Source organism: Pelobates fuscus, chromosome 9, assembly GCF_036172605.1.
Source record: "Pelobates fuscus isolate aPelFus1 chromosome 9, aPelFus1.pri, whole genome shotgun sequence".
Lineage (NCBI taxonomy): Eukaryota > Metazoa > Chordata > Amphibia > Anura > Pelobatidae > Pelobates > Pelobates fuscus.
Window position 1 is genome coordinate 21,876,177 of NC_086325.1, and position 26,113 is coordinate 21,902,289.

The window sequence follows — 26,113 nt, forward strand, 5'->3', positions numbered from 1 at the left end:
TTATACAGATAATCCGTTCAAGTGCAAGATCTTAAAGTGACATAGTTAGGTGTAATGTCTTAAAGTAACTTTATGTGTCTATTTTTTTATGAAATCAGATCAAAAAATAAAATAAAGCAAGTTATGTTTAATGCTCATCGTTTTTTATTCTTCGTCATTGCTGTTGGTTAGGGTTCACAAGTCTCAATAGACTGTAATAAAAAAATAATATGGGAACCTATACAAACACGTATTTAACCTTTTATTGCCATTGGGTACTCTGGCAGCAGTTTAATCAGTATAATCATGATATTCAAAACTAAGCACTATTAAGTAAGACTGTAGCAGATAATATTAAAATAGTAATTCAGGGTTTATTAACAAAGGTACAAGGCTCTGGGAGTAAATAGCGTTTAATAAGGCTAATTATTATAGAAATACTACCAGCTCTATCTATATTGTAGAAGATAGCCTATATGAGATATGACATTAAAAATAACAAGAAAACTAGGACAGCAAGAGTTAACATCACCGGCACCTTAAACTCTAAGTGTCTATTGAATTGTTTCAACATTTGTCATAAGTGTGAAATATAGATTTATTGGAAGATGCTTTCTTTATAAAAAGAAATTACATGGCTCCACATCACTTCTTCCATCACAAGGTCACCCTGCTGTGTCCATCAACACCCAAGATCGTGTTGTTCAGTTGGGAAGGAAGATAAGTTCATTCTTCACAATCTCCGTTATCCAGGGCAGCATGGAGAAAATGTTGATATGGAAATCCCGGGAACGTTCTGGGACGGGAGCTGATTTTCTTTTGGTGCCAATACAATGATTCACAGATCCCCAACTTATAATTCCTACCTATTGAGACAGGATACAGGTTGACTGGTCATAAAGGAAATGCAAGAGTTTTCTAATGATATCCTTTGACTGCGCAGTCTGAAGCTCATCTATACCAGCTTACTAGAATACGGCATTTACAACATAAACAAGCCAACTAAACAATAAACACCTGCTAACCATAATTTCTAACTCTCCCTAAACCTAGAGGACAGGATACACTGTACGTCACGTTACAGCACCAGATACAATAATGTGACTTGACCCCTATGATAATGACCATCACAGATGGCACTATAGTGATGCCAGTACTTTATAAAGGCTTACTCCAACTACCATGATCACTTCAGTGATTTTAAGAGGCCATGGCGCCTGGAGTCTGTGTGTACTCCATTTCGCTATGAAATGCTGCACATATGAAGTTTAACCCATTTGCTGCTCAAGGTGTAACGTCACCTGTGGCAGCATCATAGGGACATAATCCGTCATCCCATAAATAGAGTTTCAGGCTGGGTAATGTCATCTCTGTGCATATTTCTATGGAAAACTAACAGTGCCCAGAGACTCAGGTAGGAGGTCAAAATGTAAAATGGTTTGTCCAATTACTGGGAAATGTGGACAGGGTTCTCCTATCTAGACATGTGAATGGTTTGTTTTTGGTTTCAATGGGATAACTTGAAAATTTGTTTAGGCAAAATTTGTTAATTTTGAATTTGTAATAACCAGAAATGTTTCCGAAAATGTTCAGAAATTTGGAACTACGTTATACGGTGCTGTCTCGTAGATGGCTCCCTTAATTTGGTGCCCTTATGAGAGATTGCCTATTCAAGAATACATGTTGAGCTGAAGATTTTTATGTCACCAAACTTTACAAGCAATTTCACATCAATCAGTTAAATAAATTAACGGACAAATAAGCACTTTAACAACAAAATAACAGTGAAATTGATAACACAAGAAATACCCATGTATACTATAAACAAAATGATTAGTTCACTTAAAACAGGGCTTAAATACAGTTATCAACAATTAGAACATGCTTAAAGAAATATACACACATTAATGTTGTTTTCAAACACAATTGGAACATGCTTAAAGAAATATACACACATTAATGTTGTTTTCAAACACAATTGGAACATGCTTAAAGAAATATACACACATTAATGTTGTTTTCAAACACAATATCTTAAAGACACACATGACTATCATCACCACTGCACTATAAAAGAAGTCAAATAGATTTGTCAATAACCTTGCGATCTTGAGTATCAATCTCAAGATTCTATGACTACAGATGATAACTGAATAACAAAACATAAATAATACGTACCATATGAAGTCTTTTTAACTTTAGCCCCCCAAAAATTTAAATAAAAAACAAAATACATGACAAAATACTTGAAAAAATGGAAAATAAAAAAGGCTGATTCGTAAAATAGAAAAACTGATGGAATAAATTGAAACTGTGGGCAAATATGTAAATCCAATTTCGCCTCGCAAGGACTTTATAAAGGCTTTCCCACGCTTCGAAGTCTGATTAGAGCACTTGGATTGGTTGCCTTGTAATTCAAATAAATAAAGCTCCAGCATTTAGTAATTTCAGAATTATAATCCCAATTGATCTAAAAAGAATAGTCAAGCTTATTTTTTTTTTAGATACCATAGGATCTATGAATATGATGTTAAAGGATTATTATTATGATATTTATATAGCGCCGTCAAATTCCGCAGCGCTTTACAATGGGTGGACGAACAGACATGTAGTTGTAACCAGACAAGTTGGACACACAGGAACAGAGGGGTTGAGGGCCCTGCTCAATGAGCTTACATGCTAGAGGGAGTGGGGTAAAATGACACAAAAGGTAAGGATAGAAATAGACTAGTGACAGTTGCAGAAGAGGAATCAGTCAGGAGCTATTAACAGTTTAATTGATACGCTTTTATGAAGAAGTGGGTTTTTAACGATTTTTTTGAAGGAGTGGAGACTGGGTGAGCGTCTAACGGTGGAGGGAAGTGAGTTCCACAGTAATGGTGCAGCCCTCGAGAAATCTTGAAGGCGAGCATCAGAGGTGGGAGTACGGACAGAAGATAGACGTAAGTCTTCAGCAGATCGTAAGGGCCTAGACGGGAGATACTTGTGTATAAGAGAGGATAGATAGGTGGGAGCAGCATTATGTAGAGATTTGAAAGCAAATCCAGAATTTGAAATTGAATATTTCATAGGAAGCCAATGTAGGGACTGACAGAATGGTGAGGCATGGGAGGTGCGGGCGGACAGGAAGATGAGCCTTGCTGCCGCATTCATTATGGACTGTAACGGTGCAAGTTGGGAGCACGTAAGTCCACAGAGAAGCGGATTACAGTAGTCAAGTAGTCAAGGATTGGAGTAATAAGGAAGTTTCACAGTATGAAAGAATTAACATGATAAAATCTTATGTTTTACCTAAGTGGATTTATTTGTTCAGGATGCTGCCTTTAAGTTTCCCAGTTCCTTGGCGTGGTTTGGTACAAATAAGGAATTTTTTTTTTTTTTTTACATTTAGGAATTTTGTATGGAAAGTCAAAATACCACACATCAGTTCTAGTATACTGTTAAAAGATACTAAAAATGGAGGATTACATTTTCCCATTATTCACCATTACTATGAGGCTAGCATCCTCTATCATGTGAATAAATTGTATAATTCTGGGTTTAAAAATGAAGATTCGTATTATTTGAAGCCAAATAATGCATACTGTAAGAACTTACCAACATTTATTTGGAAACTAGAAAATTAAAAAAACTCCCGACTTGCAAGAAAAGCTGTATGATTCACAGCCAAATTATACCGTTATGGTAAAAGTTAAAGAAAAAAAAGTAAATTTAGCAAACAAAATCCCGAGATTTGTCAACATCCAAGTAACAGAAAAAAACCTGGAAAGTGTATCTTTGGGAATACTGGAAGATAGTAGGTATTGAAATTGTAGAGCAACTCGTAGAAAAAAAGTCCATAAAAACTTTTGGAGATTTACAACACAGATATTGTTTGACTCCAAAATACATTTTTAATTACATTAGATTAAAAAGCTTTTTGATGGATCATTTACTAATTAAAAGCAACACATCAAATCAGTGACCGCATTGGAGAACCTTTTTACACAGAAAGATAATTTTAAAATTGCTTGTCAGATGTCTAAAATTAATTAAATTACAAAAAAAAAAGACGTAACTATCTGGGAAAAAGATCTGAACGTAAATATTGACAATCATGAATGGAGTTAATGGAACCTAGCCTATTCTAATTTTACTAAACATATTCACGATCTCTCATTGATAGAAACGCACTTTATGTGCATTAATAGATGATTTCCTGAAAGGAATAACAGGTGGTGGGAGGTAAAGCTATTAACAGTTTAATTGATATACTTTATTAAAGAATTGAGTTTTTCATTTTCTTTTTTGAAAGAACTGAAACTGGGTGAAAGTATAACAGAAAAGGGCGCAGCCCTAGAGAAGTCTTGAAGGCGGGCATCAGAGGTGAGAGCAGTGGCGGATCCAGAACCTGCTCTCGGGAGGTGCACTTGTAGATTATTTAAAGAAATAATGCAGGCACAATAACCACTACAGCTCAGTGTAGTAGTTATGGCGCCAGTAGTGCCAGGATCCCATCCCAGAGTAAGTAGTCAAACCGTTTAAGAACAGTTTGACAACTTACCTGGGGTCTGCTGGGATATTGGGCATAGGAGCAGTGGTATGTGTTAGGGGTGAAGTGTGTGTGAAAGGTGCAGTGTGTGTGTGAGTGGTGAAGTGCGTGTGCGTGAGGGCGGCAGTGTATGTGTGGGGCAGTGTGTGTGTGTGTGAGCGGTGCAGTGTGTATGTGAGGGTGGCAGTGTTTGTGAGAGTTGCAGTGTGTGTGTGTGTATGGGGGCAGTGTTTGTGGGGCAGTGTGCGCAGTGTGTGTTTGGGGGCGGTGTGTGTATTAGGGCAGTGTTTGTGGGGCAGTGTGCACAGTGTGTGTATGGTGGCAGTGTTTGTGGGGCAGTGTGTGCAGTGTGTGTATGGGGGCAGTGTTTGTGGGGCAGTGTGTGTATGGGGGCAGTGTGTGTAGTGTGTGTATGGGGGCAGTGTTTGTGGGGCAGTGTGTGTAGTGTGTGTATGGGGGCAGTGTGTGTAGTGTGTGTATGGGGGCAGTGTTTGTGGGGCAGTGTGTGTAGTGTGTGTATGGGGGCAGTGTTTGTGGGGCAATGTGTGTAGTGTGTGTATGGGGGCAGTGTGTGTAGTGTGTGTATGGGGGCAGTGTGTGTATGGGGGGTAAGGAGGGTACGGAGGCTTTTTTTTTATTTAATTAAAAATAATACATTTATGTCCCCCCTCTCTTCTTACCTTTACTGGGAGGAGGGGGACATATTTCGTTCCCTGGTGGTCCGGTGGTGGTGAGGTGAACTCTAGCCCAGCTACAGGGCTAGAGTTCACTCTCGCGAGATTTGGAGCGTTGCCGTGGTTACCGCGGCAACGCTCCAAATCTCGCGAGAGGAGGACCCGGAGGAGCTGCAGGTAAGAGCTCCCGGGTCCTCTCTCCCTCCCCTGCCGGCTGTCAGCAATGTGCCTGCGGACCGGGCAGGGAGAGCCAGCCCTGCATTAGCCGGCAGGGGAGAATCTTGGGGGGGCAATTGCCCCGTTGCCCCCCCCTGGATCCGCCACTGGGTGAGAGTACGAACAGGGAATAGACGCAGATAAATAATAAGGAGAACTGTATAGGTTCTTTCTTGCCAGGAAATATTAAAGGGAACAGTTGGAGATGTATTTTGGGGATCTACCTTCATTGATGTCATTGGAAAGTTACCTAAATCAGAGAATAATAATGAAATGATGGACACTGAAAGTAATTTAATAAGAGTGCCTTAAGGTATTATTAGAGGCATTTAAACACTGTGGAAATGTACCTTGATTTTATTACGATGGGCTGTTTGGGCAAACATTAGCGATCCTTGCTAATCTACAGCAAAGAGAGAAGGTTGTTGGTTTATCGTTAGTTTAATGTTGCTCCAAAGATATCAGTATATGTTTAAAGGGGCATGTTAAGCCCCATACCTAGTCTCAACTGGTGTAGTGTTTATATTACTATGAGTCTATAGGCAACGTAGACTCAGAGCACCAAACCTAGTATACTAAGTGATAGTCGGCATGGTGCTTTGAGTGCCAGTTATGGCTCCAGGTTCTGGGGGTAGTTTAAGGAAATGCTCGGAGGCAGGCCACTCAATGAACTAACAGTGTAAGTGCAAGCACTAGTTTACACATTTTGGGGATGTTTCTGCTGTTCAGTAATAGAATGATGGCATCAACCACGAGACACAAGCCCAGGGTGCTTGAAGATGGTTTTATATTTTGGCATTTAATTGTTTTAGGCGAGTATGGGTTAGGAATCATCCCCACCTGTTTTACTGATTTTAGATGAAATGCAGAGGGGAAAATGAAGAAGTTTAGATTCCTTTTTCGATAGACTTTCCTTTAAGAGATTGTCCTTTTAGCACGAGAGTCAGTTCCCTGACTGAATGTTGGCCAACACATTCCTGATATTATTTACACAAAAAAGCTACATTCACAAGAGTATAGGTGATAAATTAATAAGTTAAACAAATTGGAAAAAACTTCAGCCCATCTAGGTGTCCTTAAATCCTCAACATATAAATACACAATGTATAGCGGTGATCCTGCAAGCGAAGATAAGCAAAGCACAACAGTTTGGGAATCTTCCCAGATTTTTCACTCAGTTCCAGTTTGGACAGTGTAAGAGAAATAAAGTGCAATATCCATCCAGGTTAAAATGCCACACTGTGCCAATCAACATCTCCTCATAGAGATGCATTGAATCACTCTCTGCATGGAGATACTGAATGTTCCTCATAGAGATGCACTGAATCACTCTCTGCATGGAGATGCTGAATGTTCCTCATAGAGATGCATTGAATCACTCTCTGCATGGAGATACTGAATGTTCCTCATAGAGATGCACTGAATCACTCTCTGCATGGAGATGCTGAATGTTCCTCATAGAGATGCATTGAATCACTCTCTGCATGGAGATGCTGAATGTTCCTCATAGAGATGCACTGAATCACTCTCTGCATGGAGATACTGAATGTTCCTCATAGAGATGCATTGAATCACTCTCTGCATGGAGATGCTGAATGTTCCTCATAGAGATGCATTGAATCACTCTCTGCATGGAGATGCTGAATGTTCCTCATAGAGATGCATTGAATCACTCTCTGCATGGAGATGCTGAATGTTCCTCATAGAGATGCATTGAATCACTCTCTGCATGGAGATGCTGAATGTTCCTCATAGAGATGCACTGAATCACTCTCTGCATGGAGATGCTGAATGTTCCTCATAGAGATGCACTGATTCAATGTATGTCAATGAGGAGATGCTGATTGGTGCAGGGTGACATTTTGCCATGCACGTGCAATAGCCTCCCAGTGATTCCCAATTGGAAAGCGTTGGTTTGCTGAGATAATCACATTTTATGAACTCAGTCAAGGAGGTTGAGCTAACCACGGCAAAACCTGAGCAACCCTGAAAATAAGGTGAGTTTTAACACCGACGCTCTTAAAACAATAATGCCGGGGATACATTTGTAGCCCAGACACTAGAGTGCTCCTTTAAGCCTGCAATTAGATTCATTCACATTTCATTTAAGATTTATTTGCCTAAACAACTTTGAAACAAACCCAGTTGGTGCATAACTGAAATTCAGATGAATCAAGAATAAATAGAAACAAATAATTCTGAGAAGCCAAATTGTTCTTTCATGTCCAAATCCATTTGACTTTGATAGTTTCAAATGCCAACAGACAAACCTGTAGAAACTATCTCTCAGCTAAAGAGAGAGAGAGAGAGAGAGAGAGAGAGAATGAAAGAAGAAGTTGACTGGTGATACGTTTTGACTTGTTATTTATTTACCTGTATGTATCGCCTTTTATATTCAATGATCAGGGGACCGCCAGTATCTCCTGTATGAAGTGTATATAATGGAACATGGTTAGTGTTGGGGTGTAAGAGAGATTCAGACAAATCAGGAAAGGCAGAAATAGGATGTAATAAACATGAGATTGGAAAGAACTAATGTAGTTAATGGTTCACAGGAAACATGGGGTTCTAATGAAAAAGAATGTACAACATGGAGAGACTAAGAACACAATTAATTTCCTAGCAAAATATGTAGACAAAAAGAGGAAGCAATGAAATAATATATATGTAGAATTATGTGAAATAGAAGGCATTACCTTTACATGTTGAGGGTTCAACATAAGGCTCTGTCCCCCCTGTGCAGAGGAACTGATCAGTCACCATGTCACGAATATCAGCTATATCCTTGAACTCCTCGACTTGTGCGGTAGCTCGGAGGCAGGCCAACCTCTGTGGGATGATACAGTGTAAATGGAGGGTACAAAACAACATGTTCAAAGAAAAGGAATAGAAAACTAAATAAGTGATCCTAATCAAACCTTCCAAAGTGTCCTGGTAGAGTTGGCTTAACAATTACAATTATTTATATTATAACATATTATCCTACAAATATGTGGCTGATAAATTAGAGACTAAAGAATCATTTACGTAAACAAGTGCGTTAACGCTGTCCTTACCGCATTTCCTGTCTTTATAGTCACGTGCTTCTGCTCCATTAATTTCTTGTCTTCCTCCGCTACAAAGAGTGAATTGATCAATTTTCCCTCAAATAAAAAGTCCTCTGTGAAAAAAGGATTTTTATTAGTCAAGGATTTGACACCATTTCATCTTAGCTACTTAGCTGCTTCTGATCTCCTTTATTCAATCACTATGTTCCAGTTCTCTATCCTCCTTTGTTCAATCACTATGTTCCTGTTCTCTATCCTCCTTTGTTCAATCACTATGTTCCTGTTCCCCATCCTCCTTTATTCAATCACTATGTTCCTGTTCTCCATCCTCCTTTGTTCAATCACTATGTTCCTGTTCTCTATCCTCCTTTATTCAATCACTATGTTCCTGTTCTCCATCCTCCTTTATTCAATCACTATGTTCCGGTTCTCCATCCTCCTTTATTCAATCACTATGTTCCTGTTCTCCATCTTCCTTTATTCAATCACTATGTTCCTGTTCTCCATCCTCCTTTATTCAATCACTATGTTCTTGTTCTCCATCCTCCTTTATTCAATCACTATGTTTCTGTTCTCTATCCTCCTTTGTTCAATCACTATGTGCCTGTTCCCATCCTCCTTTATTCAATCACTATGTTCCTGTTCTCCATCCTCCTTTATTCAATCACTATGTGCCTGTTCCCATCCTCCTTTATTCAATCACTGTGTTCCTGTTCTCCATCCTCCTTTATTCAATCACTATGTTCCTGTTCTCCATCCTCCTTTATTCAATCACTATGTTCCTGTTCTCCATCCTCCTTTATTCAATCACTATGTGCCTGTTCCCATCCTCCTTTATTCAATCACTGTGTTCCTGTTCTCCATCCTCCTTTATTCAATCACTATGTTCCTGTTCCCCATCCTCCTTTATTCAATCACTATGTTCCTGTTCTCCATCCTCCTTTATCCAATAACTATGTTCCTGTTCTATATCCTCCTTTATTCAATCACTGTGTTCCCGTTCTCCATTTCCTTTATTCAATCACTATATCCATTTCTTATTATAACTCACTATGATATTTGCATGTGTTATGTTTTCTCTTCATCCTTAAGGCCCACGATGAGCTTTTAGTGCAGGGAATGCAGATGGGTCTGTAAAACAGAGGTTAGATTGTAACATTAACAACAACAAACATCATAATTTATTTATTTCTTTTTATATTAGATATTTTTGTGGTGTTGTTGTGAGGTACACCTTGGAGGATAACCTTTTTCACATTTTTTTTTACATACTGTGAACAGTATGTAAACAGGTTTTTGGTGTTGCAAAATAGCTACTAAATTTATTTTGTACACTTCTTACACATACTCACAAAATGCAGATTTCGAAAATTATAATATAAATAATATTGGAAACCATTTTCTGCCACTTTCTCCCACTTTATATAATATATATTTGGTTTGTCTTGTGACGACTGTGTTTTGCCAAGGTTCTTTATGAGTTAAAGCGACACTGCCACCTTTTGGGGATTTTGCCAAATAAGTAAAGTCCCCCAAAGGTGACATCACTGTTGGTGGTCCGGTAGCTGGAGAGTGCGGGTAAAGGTGAGTTTACCGACCTAAATCTGTCCCTCGCAGGTGCCACCATTTTTATCTGGCAGGTATCTCTTCAGTGCCAAAGTGACTGCTGTACTATTATGCATAAAAGATGGCTGGATCCTCCACAGACACATCCGATTCCCTGCAGCAGTAACCGGTGATGGCTGTTGGGATTGACTCTGTGTCTTCACCTAGTGTCTAAGAATGTTAGGCGGAGGAGGAATACGGAGTCAAACTAGTCTCTACTTGGTCTCTGTATGTCTCTTGATGTGTTGGAATTTCAGTGAAATCTCAAAGCAATCATAATGATTATTTCATACATAGGGAAAGTGCCACTTTCCATGTGACTCATTCTCCACATCAGTGTGTCCCATCCCCCCCCCTTCATGTGTCTCATTCTCACCCCAGTCCCTTCATGTGTCTCATCCCCCCTCATCCCCTCCATGTGACTTGTTCTCCTCCTCCATATGTCTCATTCCCCTTAGGCCCATGTGTCTCATTTTATTGGCCAGCTCCTTTATGTGTCTCATCCTACCCCAAGCCCCATGTTGTCCATGTGTCCAGGAACTGCACACCACTGGCCAGTGGGGCTGAGCACTGAGCGTGACATCTGCTTGGCTAGTCCGGCCCTGTGCGTTAGTAGGGGTTGACAGGGCAGCCGGGCCCCCTGGAGTGACGGGCCTAGTCACAGCTGCGACCCCTGAAATCATGGTAGTTCCTCCACTGGCCTGATTTCTTTAAAAGGATCTCTGCTGCTCTCTAACCTGGCTGTTGATGAATAGGAAATCTTCCGACCTAGTTCGAGAAGTGCAATATCATAGTCAAATGTATTTGTTATGCTTTTATCCTTCTTGGCATTTCGGTCAAACTGAGGATGTCGGTAAAGGTTTTTGACAGGCAGGCTTACTGTAAAATAGAAAACAAATAACATGTGTGAGAAAGAAGGAAAGATACCAAAGAGGAGACTCGTGCATGTCAGCTCAAAGCCAATGTACCCAGCTCCTTTTCACTTTCTAATCCCTTTGTCCTCTTTGCTTCCAGTCCCCTGAGTGTCCAGTATCCTAGCAGTGATCTGAAGCCGCCACCACCCTGCAATCTGTAGTGCAATCATACTTATAATGCAAGATAAGTGGCTGCCTTTTGACAAGTTCACCCTTGCAAACCCTTTAAAGGGACACTATAGTCACCCAGACCACTTCAGCTCAATGAAGTGGTCTGGGTGCCAGGTCCCTCAGGTTTTTACCCTTCAGACGCAAACATAGCAGTTTCAGAAAAACTGTTATGTTTACATTTGGGGTTAATCCAGCCTCTAGTGGCTGTCTTCCGGACATTGACAGCTTGACGTTGGCAGTGGGAGCTGACGTCGGTGGGGGAGGAGAGGTCACCAGCACCAAGGTAGCCCAGCGCTGGAATAAGGTAAGCTGCTGAAGGGGTTTTAACCCTTAGGGCACTATAGTGTCAGAAACACCGCTTTGTTTTCCTGACACTATAGTAATCCTTTAATGTCATACTTCAGACTGCCATAACCATCTATAAAGATCCAGTGCTAGCATGGAATGTTTCACCTATTTATATGATCTATGAAGATCTAAGATTTCTATGGAACTCTGCTCTTGATAAATTAGTGGAGTTTTCTATTTCCATAGGAGCAGACTACATTATTATGATTGAAATATTCCGGCTCTTAATGGGGTGGATTAGCCCAGTGTTCTCAGACTTTCACTTCTGTCCATGTTTAATGGAATGGATAATTGTAATATGGAATTATCAATGCGGCTGGAGAGTGAGCTGGCTATAGGTGTCAGGGAGAGGCAGTTTTTAAATGTGTGACACACAGCCATAGTGGTCATGATGGTTAAAGTGCCCCCTGTTTATCAGGCAAAATAGAACAACATGTGGATCAATAAATAAAAAGTGAAATTAATTTATTTTTAATGTAGGAAACAACTACTGAATTATTAAAAGAGAGGAGCCAATTAAACAAATCTTCCCAGATAGGCAGTAATCCTTACATATTAATTGACAAAAGAAGAAGAAGGACAGGAGGATTCGGAATATTTTCTAGACGAAAGGTAGAATAGTGGAAGTTAGATTGCTCCTCTAATGACATATAACTAGATCAGAGAATAAAAGGGTAATAGCTACCCATATAGTACCAAACAAAAATAGCCAAAAAAAGAGACACGACATATAATTGCTGGGGAATGTCTACTAAATAGTTCCAAAGTGGTAACCGAATTAGGCAACAACAAATATATACGAGTAGACAACATAGCAAACACATAAATAAGTTTAAAACATCATAGAAGAAAGTAAGTCTCTATTCAATCTCATAGCTCACTATATGCAGAGATCCAACTATTTCTGCCAGTGGTAGGATGCACCGTTAGTTAGAGGACGATACTGTTGCCAAATATTGTGTAACACTGTATCTATTTTACTATCTAGTATCCATTTGAAAATTGCACTAGTAGTAAAGGGGGAGAAACCAAGGAGTGCTTCCCATAATAGTCCTAGGTTATGTTATCCCTATTGTGCCTTCGAGGACACCCCTTAATAAAAATACTATCCCTTAGATACTAGTGAGTAGTACTAGTGAGTAATACAATGACAAGCAACTGCTTGTAATTGTATTGACACCTTTGGTATAACTGCAGTGTCCCGTTCGTCAGTGCAGGAAAAGATAATCAGGTTGCAGCATTCCTACTTCATTGTTAATGGTGTGTCCCGGTCGACGTGTAGCTAATGAAAGCTATTGATTCTCTGATGTGCGTTTCACATGTCGGCTCATCAGATGGGAACCAGACTGTATGCTTTGCCCGGTACAAAAACCACATCACGGATTCAGTTTGAATGGTCCAATCAGCAGTTTGAATGGAAACCAATTATTTTCATTGACAAAAAAAGCAAGAATTATAAAATCATGTCTAATGTTTGTTGAAATGACCTGGTAGAGTTTTATTAGGTTCTGGTAATTTTCCCTTGACAATGTGCAGAGAAAATAAAAAACCGACATGCAAAATTGCCTCCAATTTATCATTGAGATTTTGTACCTTGTTGTTAAGCAGAAAACCTATACTATCATTGACTATTTTAATGACTTTGATGTGATAGAAGTTTATTTGCTAAAGTGTAAATTGTGTTGGGCCAAAAAAACTGGAAACCTAAACATTTTTATTTTCCAAACTGGCTATTCACTCTGAATTTCCGACACATTACACTTTATAGAATAAACCTGATTGAGTCTATTAATGGTCCTGATATAAACCCACGTTAGCAGTTGCTTCTGACTGTATGTTGGCATGCTGAATGGTGGACAAAGAATGGGCACTCACCATTTCGAACTTGCACTCTAATATGCTTTGTGTCTTCATCAAGATGGAAGCAGTGCGCAGCCGTCAGGATAAAGTTTTTGGTCAAAATTGATCCTTTGCAAAACTCTTGTGTCCCAGGATGCTAGAGGACGATAGAGGATAAAATATAAAAAGAATATATGGTCGTCAGTAAGTTCGATAATGTCTTTCAGTCTGCCAGTAAGAAGTCTAATGTCTGTCAGCATAAGGGTGAACAGCGTAATGTCAGCGTCAGCAATGTCAATTTTGTCCAAATTTTAATGGTAACGATTGGCTGAGACTGTCGCTCAGCTGGTAAGTTATACATGGATTTTATTTTTAATAACATTTTTTTTACACCCGTAACTCAATACACAGAAAAAGGCCATTAAATAAGGGTCTTTACGGTTTAAGTTATATATAAGTTATATTAAATTTAAAAAAATTCTATTTTGTATTTGATTCATACCAGTTCTCGAAAAACAGTACACAAAAATTCTTACAAAGATGTTAAAATATTACAATCTTCATGAGTTAATGTTGAAATATATGAGAGATGGCAAGTGTGTGGGTTAGAGATTTACCTAGGTTACCCAGGCGGTAATGTATTTTGGCGTCCCACCATATGTAGGTTTTTGTGTGTGTCTCTCTTTCATATACATCTACAAGGACACATATATGCACACACAAGGACATACACTCATGCATTCAAATACACACACCTAATTTTCATTTCATTTTCTTTATGTATTGTTTTCTCCCAGTGATGCCAACCCAGCCTCCCTATTCTTACCTTAAAATTAACTGGAGCGGAAGCTCATCCCTAGGGTCCAGTGGGTTGCTGTTGGGATTTCTGTACTTATTGCCCAGCTCCCTGTAGCTCTGTACTGATGCCGGGGCTGGAGTAACGTGACATCCCAGCTCCCAGCATCAGGTGTGGGGAGAGACATATCAGTGCACAGTAATCCTAGCAGCCCCTCACTTTCTGCTCTGCAACCACATACAACAGCCACATAGAAGGCACCCTCTGTGCAGCATCCCCAACGGCACTCATTGGGGCGGGAGGGGGTGCTCTGAGCACCGCGCTCTGGTTAGAACATCACTGGTGTGGGTTATTAAATGACATTTGTAGAGATATCTGTATGTTAGTGCATGATTTCTCCAGGATACCTACAGTTATGTTGATTTTAGCAATCCAAGGGAATTTCTCGTTGACAAGAGTTTTGCGTGTTCTGTAATCAGTATTTGGATCATTAAAAACTTCATCTATAAGCTCTTTATTGAGTCCGCACATATCCATAGCATCTGTCTCATCTGGGGGAGAAAGTGTCATCATTAGTGGGAGGATGGTCAATGACAGACTGTAGCAATGAAGAAATTAGATTGGTCACTGAACAGACATTTAATCCCCAGAGCCATATATTGTGAGTAAATAGGGACTAGTTAGCAGGATAAGAGTAAGCAGAGTGCATACCACCCGAGTTCCAACATTGGGAGGTATGAGATTAAGACGAGGTGGATGGGGTGGATGGGCCTGAATGGGGGGTGTCGCCATTGACGTGATTTGTGAGGGCCAACCCACTGAAGCACAGAAGGACCAGTCTGTTCAGCCCACAGACTGCAGAATCTTGAAGATGGGTACGGAAGTGTGAAAGAATTTGAGGTGAAGAGGTGGTGTATGGCTGTTGATTTGACACGTTTGGTATTACTACAGTGTCCCGTTTGTCGGTGCAGCCAAAGATATCAGGGTGTAGCATTCCTACTTCATTGTTAATAATGTGTCCCAGTCAACATGTAGCTAATGTAAGCTATTAAGCCTTTGACGCGCGTTTCGTCTGTCGGCTCATCAGGAGGGAACCAGACTGTATGCTCTGCCCGGTATAAAAAGGAGTTATCTTAACTTGATTGGATGGATGAAATTTGAATGGTCCAATCAGCAGTTTGAATGGAAACCAATAGACCAATCGGCAGTTTGGATGGAAGCCTAGTGCCCATGCACAGTGTGGGCACTTCTAATGATGCACTCATGCTGTTCAGGAAGAGGACAGTTCCCTAATGTCTAGTGTTTCAGGGCACCAGTGAACTATATTCCAAAATAAGGGCAGTTGGGGGCCTGAGACTGTGCGTAAACAGTGAGCATAGGTTACACTGAGCTGACTGGGTGTAAACTTGGGCTTGTAAGGATTATTGGGCAGACTAGATGGGCCGAATCGTTCTTATCTGCCATCACATTCTATGTCTCTATGTTTCTAGGGAGAGCAGAGGGTGTTTAAAATGGGCTTCATGTCTCTGTAGTGGTTAGGTTACCTGGACTGCTCTTTTAAAATGTCCATTATGTGTGAAGGCAATATATCAGAAGGTGATAGAGAATATTAAGTGTGTGTAAAGGGTGCATGTAAGATAGGAGAGAAACGGAGAGGAGAAAGCTCACATACAGAAAATACAGAGAATGTGTTCCATGCAAGACAGGCCACGTAACAGATTGGAGCACAATACTATTTGTACCTATCATGATGTCAAACGCCTTCTTCATGCTCTTTGCATCCTGAAGGCGAAATAAATGCTGCTCATTAGTCTTCTTTGATGCAAGAAGGTTCAATTCATTATAATCGATGCCAAAGACATACACGTCTGCAAATAACACAGCAATTAATACCACAAGAGTGAACCAGTTGGGACATGAGAGGGCTTGTAAGGGGGACCGGGGGATATTGACCCTTGGGCCAATAGCAAGTGAGGGCTGTAAAGGATCTTGTGGGCTGCAGCCTCCCATCGTTCTTTAAAGGACCACTGTAGTGCCAGGAAAACATACTCGTTTTCCTGGCACTATAGTGCCCTGAGGGTGCCCCCACCCTCAGGGACCCCCTCCCGCCGGGCCGGGCTGAATGATTTTCACAGTGAGAAGCACGCAAACGCCTCAAGCGGCTGTCAATGAGACAGCCACTAGAGGCTTTAGAGGCTGGATTAACCTATTTATAAACATAGCAGTTTCTCTGAAACTGCTATGTTTATAAAAAAAAAAGGGTTAACCCTAGCTGGACCAGGCACCGAGACCACTTCATTAAGCTGAAGTGGTCTGGGTGCCTAGAGTGGTCCTTTAATGTATAGATATACCAAGTGTTACATTGGGATGCCTGTTAGTACAGTAAGGGAGAAGGAAGGCAGCAAGTTAGAATTGCCAATCTCAATGTTCTCCAGCCCTGTAATGTAATTGGTGGAAGGAGAGCCAACATCTCTTAGTTATTCATTTCATTCATTATTTCTGCGGATACTCTGTCCCTCTGTGCAGGTCCCACTGATGGAGGATGCACGGAAATCTAAAGTCACACATCCCTACTCCAGCAGCCTCCAGGTGTCAAAGCTACATATGACATGCTCAGTGTGAGCTTCCCCTTCCACAGAGAGATCTGTGAGTTCCATGATCAAAAATGTCATTCACGTGCTCTAACTGCACAGGCTCAAATACGTTGGACATTTCTAGCTTGTAAGAAAATTGCATTGCTGGTTAGTAGGAAATGCAGGCTTATTCACTAAAGTATAACTTGTCATAAATTAAAAGTAAATTTCAAATGTTATGCTCCTATTACACTCTCTTTACTACTCTATAGCAGCAAACGATGAGTTAATAAACAAGTTAGATGGAGAAAAACACAGATGCAACCAAACATGAATAGAATGTTTATAAACCAATCAGGAGCCACCAGATATGATATAAGGCACAGGTCTATAGCGCTCATCTTTTTTCTTTGCTGCTTCTGCATCAGTATAAGTACGTGCATTTGCTCAATTACATATTTATTGATCTTATATATATTTTTAGTTCTGTCCATATCAAGTTTATAAGTCTGCGGCAATATCATTGTGTGGCAGTACTTACCTTATCTGGGGGCCGGCTAGGCTCCTCAGCTCGAGCCGCGCATGGTTTAAGCACTACAGCCTACACATGAGCCACGCACAGCTCGATTGCTTCTCCTGAGAGGGCCGCATGCGCTGACCGTAGTGTACGGTCACGTGGCCTGCCTCGCTCTAGGAGCGCAACTTGCGTCACAAGCACACTCTTAAAGGGGCAGTGGGAGCTACACGTTAGTTCAGTCCCCCATTGGCCCACGTCATTCCGATGCTCCCACACATGCACGTTTTGAGGGCGTAAGCATGACGTGGGCAAATCAAATGTAAAGTAAGGCTATTTAAACTTTGCTAGCCCTATCCACTTTGCCCTATCATGGTTTATGTTTCAGTATCCTTTAGTGTGTTCTTTTATCTATTTTGTTTATTCTGGTATTGACCTTAGCTTTGTTCTTGACTCTGAGTTTATCTTTAACCCTTTCCTGTCTTGTTTCCTTGTCTGACTGATTACCAGGTACCTGACTCTGGCTAGTTCTCATTTTCGCTGTCTCTGTTACCCTGACCCCTTTTCGTGTCTGACTACGCTTTATCTCTGTCTAACGTTAAGTCCGGCCATTCTAAGGCCCGGTAATATGTTATATCCCTGTCTTGTCCCTTTCTATCCTATACTCTGCGTGTTTTGGTATTACACCGTGACACATTGTCATTTTTCGGTTATCCAATTAAATTCAGACTCCCTCTGGTTTCCCCCACCCTTTGTCTTGCTTTTGTGGCTCTTTTTCACCATAATTAAAGGACTACTCCACAACCATAAAGCACTTCAAACAACAAATAGATAACAGTGGAGTGCTGTATACCTAAAGTGCTAGTGAAGGGGCGGTGCTGGAATAACGGTGAGTAAACTCAACTTTTAAAGGAGATAGTGTTGTTTGTATTCCTGACACTATAGTATTCATTTAGCCTTGCCCTAGGCCACACCCACACGCACACCGATGAAATTATAGTGTCCCTCTTGTCAACTAAAATGTTATTACATATGTGATTGTGACTTTGTTAGTAAAGACCAACTTCAAAATGTATTGGATGCCTCTATCAATAAGATAAGGTTCAGCAGCAATCCTGTCAACTATGTCTTCAATGTAGGAGTCTGCCTGTTGCGTTAGCCATTAACCAATGTACCATTTTCCAAATCAAGCTCCTGTTACTCCATTCGATCATTTTTGGTCCGCAGAGAAATCAGAACACAGTTTCGCTAAGGGACTAAAAAAAATCCGGGAAGGCCACCCAGAAGAGACATTATTGCTTTGACCATCCTGTCACCAGGGGCGGACTGAGAACCCTCAGGGCCCCCGGGCAAAATAAATCAAGGGCCCCCTTACAGGCCCCACCCATACTCCGCAGCAAGCGCCACCCATGTCCCGCCTCCATGCACCGCCTCCAGCCACACCCTACACAATCTTTAGACACAAGGAACAAAAGTGCAATAATCCCTTCGAGGCCCCAGTAGAGACTACAATTGAGGGCTAATGGGCCATGGAGGGGGGTCTTTCTAGCAGAGGCTATCTCAGTGTCCTTTAGAGAGTGTGTTAGAAAGAATCCCCTCCAGGCCCCATTAGAGACTACAATGGAGTCTAATAGGCTTGGAAGGGGGTCTTTCTAACAGAGGCCATCTCAGTGTCCCTGCTGGAAACAGTCGCCTCCAGGCCCCAGTAGAGACTACAATTGAGGGCTAATGGGCCATGGAGGGGGGGAGCATTCTAGCAGAGGCTATCTCAGTGTCCTTTAGAGAGTGTGTTAGAAAGAATTTCCTCCAGGTCCCATTAGAGACTACAATGGACATAGCTCACTGATACCTAGGCCAAGTTAGCTCCTCTTACCTTAATTACTGTTGCTGGCTGGCAGTCTGTGGGCTTGCTGGAAGGCTGTGGGCTTACTGGCTGCGGCTGGCAGGCTGTGGGCTTGCTGGCTACTGCCGGCAGGCTGTGGGCTTGCTGGCTGCGGCTGGCAGGCTGTTGGCTTGCTGGCTGCGGCTGGCAGGCTGTTGGCTTGCTGGCTGTGGCTTGCTGGCTGCGGTTGGCAGGCTGTGGGCTTGCTGGCTGTAAGCCTAACTGGTGGCCTGTGGGCTGGCTGGCTGGCCGGCCTGTGGGCTGGCTGGCTTGCTGGCTACTGGGGCACTTGTAGATTATTTTAAGAAATAATCCATGCACAATAACCACTACTGCTCTGTGTAGTCGTTATGGTGCCAGGAGGGCCGGACCCCCCTTTCAGAGTAAGTAGTCAAACCCTTTAAGAACAGTTTGACAACTTACCTGGGGTCTGCTGGGATATGAGGCTGTAGTAGGGTATAGGAGCAGTGGTGCAATGTGTAAGGGGTGCCGTGTGTGTGAAAGGTTCAGTGTGTGTGAGGGGGTGTAGTGTGTGAATGTGAAGGGTGTGTGGGGCAATGTTAGTATGGGGGACTGTGTGTGTATGGGTGGGCAGTGTATGTGTGTGTGAGGCAATGTGTGTAAATGTGTATGGTGTGTGTGGGTGTATGGGGGGGCAGTGTGTGAATGTGTATGGTGTGGGGGGGTAGTGTGTTTATGGGGCTAGAGTTCACTCTCACCACTGCGACCACCAGGAATCCCTGGTGGTCACAGTGTTGAGAGTGAACTCTAGCCTGTAGCTCCAGGGCTAGTTTACTCTCGCAAGAGCCGTAACGTTGCCGTGGTAACCGCGGCAACGATCTGTGCTCGCGCAAGGACCCAGAGGAGCTGCAGGCTGAGCTCCCGGGTCCTCTCTTCCTCCCTCCCCTGCCGGCTGCCCGCACGGTGCCTGCGGACAGGGGAGGGAGCAATTGCCCTCCTCTTACTCCCCCCCCTCCCCCTACCCCCTCCCCCTCTTCTTACCCCCCTCCCTTTCTCTTCTTACCCCCTCCCTTTCTCTTCTCCCCCCCTCCCTGTCTCTTCTTACCCCCCTCCCTTTCTCTTCTTATCCCCCCTCCCTCTTTCTTCTTACCCCTCCTCCCTCTCTGTTCATTCCCCCCCTCTGTTCATTCCCCCTCTCTCTGTTCGTTCCCCCCTCTCTCTGTTCATTCCCCCTCTCTCTGTTCATTCCCCCCTCTCTCTGTTCATTCCCCCCTCTCTCTGTTAATCCCCCCTCTCTGTTAATCCCCCCCTCTCTGTTCATTCCCCCCTCTCTGTTCGTTCATCCCCCCCTCTCTGTTCATTCCCCCCTCTCTGTTCGTTCATTCCCCCCCTTCCTCTGTTCATTCCCCCCTCCCTCTGTTCATTCTGATCCCCAACCCCCCCTCCCTCTGTTCATTCCCCCCCCCTCCCTCTGTTCATTCCCCCCCCTCCCTCTGTTCATTCCCCCCCTCCCTCTGTTCATTCCCCCCCCTCCCTCTGTTCATTCCCCCCCCTCCCTCTGTTCATTCCCCCCCTCCCTCTGTTCATTCCCCCCCCTCCCTCTGTTCATTCCCCCCCTCCCTCTGTTCATTCCCCCCCCTCCCTCTGTTCATTCCCCCCCTCCCTCTGTTCATTCCCCCCCTCCCTCTGTTCATTCCCCCCCCTCCCTCTGTTCATTCCCCCCCCTCTGTTCATTCCCCCCCCTCCCTCTGTTCATTCTGATCCCCAACCCTCTCTCTTTGTTCATCCCCCCCCCCCCCCGTTCTTACCCACCCCCTCCCCTGTAGCGTGGCCGAGCTGCTGTGTGGTCCGCGTGCCCGGCCGGAGTGATAGGAAGGTGCACACTGAGCACCTTCCTATCACTCCGGCCGGCACCGCGGACCACGCAGAAGCTACAGGGGAGGGGAGGGGAGGTGAGAAGCTGCAGCCGCCTGAGGCTCTGAAGAGAGCGCTCAGGCGGCTGCAGGATTTAAAGGGGCGGCCGGGCCCCCTGATGGCGGGCCCCCCTCCCGGCCGGGCCCTCGGACCATGTCCGAAGTGCCCGACCGGTCAGTCCGCCCCTGCCTGTCACTTTAGCTTAATGCTCTTAAGACATTATTCAACATAAGGATCAAGAACTATGTGAATCAAAGCATATTTTGTGTAATAGAAGAGACCTTCAGCCCAGGAGGAGGTTAAATGGGATTGGGAGGCCTTAAAAAGGTTCAAATTTTGGGGGCGGGGCCTGGCCGCAGAACCGAGCGGTCGACATCCTTGTGGGCTCCTGCATGACTCAGCTGTTAACCGGTTTTCCCCGACCCAAGTGTGACTTAAGGGGGCCGATAGAGCCAGCAAACGATGGGGAATGCCGAGAGGAACAGAATGTTACCCTTCAAGCGGCGAAACGAGAGTTTTTTGCCCGACGACCATCGGAGGCCTAGTCAACAGGCGGGAGCAGGAGAGACGGCCGCTCTCCCCCCGCCAAGACTGAGGGCTTCACTGCGGACGGACCCCTGCCCCCCCCCCCCCCTGGACCGGTGGGGGTCATCCCGGTCCTCCAGCATAGGACACATCCCTCTGGAACACAGACCCGGGCCATGCCGCCATGACAGCACCACGAGGCCTGGCCTGGCCAAGATGGCCGCCGACAGAGCGGTCCCTCTGCAACAGCGGAGAGATGAGGACTGGGCGGCGGCTTTCAGGGCCAAGTTCGACACAATCTGCCAGCGCTTCTGGGACCGCATCGAGGCTGGGAGCCCACGACTAACTAAGTTCTTGGAGAAGACGGCGGCTAAAGAGAGAAAAGCGGAGGCTCACAATAAGGCCACACGCTCGCCCAAGGTATTACCGACACACTCCTTAAGCAGGCGCAAACTCCCTTCCCCTGATAAAGTAAGCAATGGGCGCCAAAACGGACGGAGCTCCCGACGGGCCCACAAACCCAAACGACTGACCTTGCCGCTGACAGGGCACCGCCGAGGTAGCCATCCTGGATGCTCCAGCTCACAATCCCCTCAAGCAAAGGGACCTCCCCGGGCTCCACACTCAGCCCAGCGACGGAAACCCACACCATTGAAGGGACCCGGGCAGCACCCTAAAAGCCTCCCCTGCTTCCCACGCAAGGACACCACTCCTCACCTAGACACACCGGACTCGCTCAGCAGGGGCACAGGGACTGTATCCACAAGGGGCTCACACCCCCTGGCAGGAAGCCACAAAAGACAACACTCTACTCACCGCCCATACACCCGAAAGGTCGTCCGGGGTCCGACGCACCCAAAGACCCACAGCCCCACCGCACATCGCGGAGTGACCCGTTGACGCAAGAGACTGATTCCTGTCTCAACTTGGGCTGGGGGAAGGGAGCGGTTGCAGCTCTTTCACTGCGAAACCACCCGACGCCAACAGCAATGCTATTCCGGTCTGGACTTACCTAACCAGGCACCACCACCACCGCTGACGGGGATCGGCTGATCCTGAGGCTGTACTTAAAACTAGACCACAGAGCTGCCAGAAAAGGACACTATGCACTCAGATAGGTACACTGAGGGCCCAACTTTAACCCCTTGCTTACCGCAGCCTTACTGGTTATATGCATACATATGTCACTCTAGCATACCAATTGATGCACTAGCCTGCATAATACAATGAATAGAATGTCCTCAAGTGTTAGGTAACAACTTTCAGCATACACATAGGCACATCACTATAACATAACAATTAAATATGCCTTAATCGCATGAATCGCATCCAGCAGCTACTATGCTATAGAAAGCACCATTGCTCAGCATGTTTTAAGTTCCCTTTTTTATGGTTATTTTTACGGTTGTTATCATGCTACCTATTCATTTTTCTGCCTCATAGTTAAGACAACATACATCCACATGTTTAAAGGGGCACTTATGTCTACCGATGCTAGCCTGTAACCCTATCATGTCTCACTGCCTTCGACATAATAATCCAGAGTGTTTCACAGTTCAAATTGCATGTTTACCACGTTTCCTAATCCTATGAAACTGCTTCCATCTTGTTATTTTCATGCTTTAATACAAAATATTGTGCTGTATAAACTGCCACATGTTGAAATGCCGACAAACAGCTTGCAGCAGCTGTTGTGGCGCTGTACGCTTTACTGTTACTTCATGCACGAATAAAAATAAAGAATTAAAAAAAAAAAAAAGGTTCAAATTTTATTCCATCAAATAGCAGGCATTGATATAATCACATTTGCTGTACATTCTACCAAGGGGGGCCACGTTTTCTAGAATTTTACTAGCAGGGGGTTCCTTTCATACACTTTAAAAGCTGCTGATTAGTATTCATATTCTCTTTAAAACTTTTTATTTTAAACCGATTTCCTATGTGTCCACAATAGTTCTACCTTAATAAAGTATTGTTGGCTATTGTTCTGCATACTAGGAGCCTTATGTCTATCATAAAATTCAAGCTTTGATTCGGTGCATCTTCACTGTTTTTTTATAGTTTTATTTCCAGTTAAATTTATGTTATGGTTGTGTGTTTCCACTTAATTTACAGCAGCTCAAAAGAGGATGAGAGTGATAGGAGTGTGCCTTATATAATATCCGGAGGCTCCGTGTTTATAAACATCCTATTCATTTTTGGTTGCACCTACTGTGTTTTTTTTTTAAACTTGTTTATTAACTCATTGTTTGCTTCTATGGAGTAGTAAAGACAGTATAAAGGGACATTATAGTCACCAGACCCACTACAGCTTAATGTATTGTTCTGGTGTCTATAGCATGTTCCTGCATGCTTTTTAATGTAAATGCTTCCTTTTCAGCCAAAGGGCAGTGTTTGCATTGCTGCCTCGTAACAACTCTAGTTGCAGTCACTCAGACGGCCACTGGAGTTGCTTCCTATTCCAGTGCTGCACAATGTGCAGCATTGGTGTTCAGAGTCTCAGTGCTCTGAATGGAAACGCTGAATGCTCCCCATAAAGATGCATTGATTCAATGTATCTCTATGAGGTGATGTTTGCAGTGCAATGCGTTTGCATGGGAAAGCATTGGATTCGCTGATATCATCAAGGCAGGGCCAGCCAAGGCAAGACCAGCGCGGCAATGGAGAAAAGGTCATTTTAAACACATTTAACTCCACTCTGTGAAGGGCCCGGAACCTAAACTGCTACGCCAGCACTATACTATTAGGAATACATGGTTAAATTCCGAACACTATAGTGTTCCTTTAATGCTTAATACTTGCCTCCTATCTTTAATTTATATTTTCCTTCAAGCCTAGGGAGCCTAGCCTAAATAGTATAGTTTATATTATATATTTTTATGTACAAGGTATAGTTTATGGAATATACACATAGTGGCTGTGCTATTATACGTGGTATATTTGCAGCTGTCTATACATAGTATTATACATAAAGCCAGTTATTAAAGGCTCTCTAGTAGGTGAGCACTGATTACTGTTTTATGTTGTGCACCAATGTTTTAAGTTTCATCTGCACCCAGAGTCTTCTCTCTTTTCTGCTCTTTTTGGGAGATAAACTACTTGCTGGAAAAAGAGGAACAAAGTTTACCATTTAGGTGCTGTTGCCTACCTTAAAGGCACAGACACAGAAGTGTTTAGAGCCTGTATCCCCATAAAAGGCTCTATAAAATGTGAGTTTGTTTCTATTCAATGTATTTTACCCAATTATAATTGATACCAAACAATATTACCCTATGTACTTTTTTTTCTCTGTTTATTTTACATGAATGTGTCACTTGTTCTGATATCACACTCACAGCGCTGCACTGTTTACTGAATAGTGAGAAGGTCTTTTTGTACCCACTCACTGTTTAAGTATTTGTTTTCTTTGGTGTCTATCTATTATAGTGGGTTTTTTTGGAGTATCCACTGAGTGCCTATAGCAGCTGAACTAAAAAACTTTCTATCTTATATCACAAAGCGCCATTGTTTTACCACACCTTATTTGTGTTTGTTCTATTTATAGTACAATAATGGTTTAAATATCCAAGACAAATATTCAGTTTTGTCTTATATAAAGTAGAAAAATTCTCCCCACCTCCTTCTCCCTTACTGATATCACTCCGCCTCGCTGCAGGGGGGGATTGAGGCCATGATGAGGGAGGAGTGAGGGTGGCACTGAGGGGTCTCTATAACCAGCATCACATGTGTGCTGGTGAGGGACATCTTTTATGCACAAAACTGATATTAACAACCCAGAACTCTCATCCAGTTTTATTGTATTTGTTGGTTGATGATTGTCCAAAGGGCCCTCGAGTGCAGTGTCTATCATTGGTTATCTATATGTAAGCTAGGTGAAGGCTTGTTAGTAAGAGTTGATGTCTAACTGTGGTATATATTCCCTGTTAATGTGCTTTTAAAATTCATAGATTGAAAGCCAGGTGGTGGTGAATGGTGCTGTTTGGAAATCATTGTTGGTGTGGGTTTTGGTGTAACATGTTGTTGTGTGTTACCATTTGTCATGAGCAGAATGACATTTCGTTTCTTCATGAATTGTTCTTTTTCTCTCAGCTCCTGCAAAACCAACATCTCAAATACACAATGAAGGGCAGCTCTCATGTTAGTTCCCTTCTTATCTCCATGAGCTAAAAGGGTGAGAAAGAGGAGAACAGTTAGGAATTTAAATTTTTTTACATTTTGTTTGTATTCGTTGATGCCAATGCAGTTATAGCAACAGAAGTAAGAGAAAACTTGTCTTGGCTATTTGCAAGTTCAGGATCGTTTTAATGTGGCATCCAAAAATACAGCTTTTCACAGTATCTTTTTTTTTTTTTTTTCATTTTTCATACAGTTTATCATAACCAACTACAGCCAGGTTTATACGAAAATATAGGCTGTTTTCATCTCAGTGGAAGTCTGTGGGTGAATGTAGGATGTTTGCTATCTCAATGGAAGTCTATGGGTGAATGTAGGATGTTTGCTATCTCAATGGAAGTCTATGGGTGAATGTAGGATGTTTGCTATCTCAATGGAAGTCTTTGAATGAATGTAGGATGTTTGCTTTATTAATGGACGTCAATGGGTGAATGTAGGATGTTTGCTATCA

General features: G+C 43.0%; 1 protein-coding gene across 1 annotated transcript; it reads right to left on the reverse strand.

Moving 5' to 3' along the window:
* Positions 1 to 160: 160 nt before the first annotated feature.
* On the reverse strand, positions 161 to 16,134 carry LOC134573607 (complement factor B-like). The gene is made up of 9 exons (XM_063433392.1): positions 15,863 to 16,134; positions 14,532 to 14,671; positions 13,361 to 13,481; positions 10,790 to 10,931; positions 9,491 to 9,578; positions 8,457 to 8,558; positions 8,097 to 8,229; positions 7,774 to 7,823; positions 161 to 845 (listed from the first exon to the last, which is right to left on the reverse strand). The coding sequence occupies exons 1-9, from the start codon at positions 16,128 to 16,130 to the stop codon at positions 684 to 686; spliced, it is 1,206 nt and encodes a 401-aa protein (XP_063289462.1). The 5' UTR covers positions 16,131 to 16,134; the 3' UTR covers positions 161 to 683.
* Between the last annotated feature and the right edge of the window lie 9,979 nt (positions 16,135 to 26,113).

Excerpts from the sequence above, each read along its gene's own strand:
- LOC134573607 (XM_063433392.1), bottom strand. The coding sequence starts at position 16,130 with ATGGGAGGCTGCAGCCCACAAGATCCTTTACAGCCCTCACTTGCTATT. Across the intron at positions 13,482-14,531 it reads TTGCTAAAATCAACATAACT|CATCCTGGGACACAAGAGTT; the intron begins GTAGGTATCCTG and ends ATCGTCCTCTAG. Across the intron at positions 7,824-8,096 it reads TGAACCCTCAACATGTAAAG|GAGATACTGGCGGTCCCCTG; the intron begins GTAATGCCTTCT and ends CACTTCATACAG.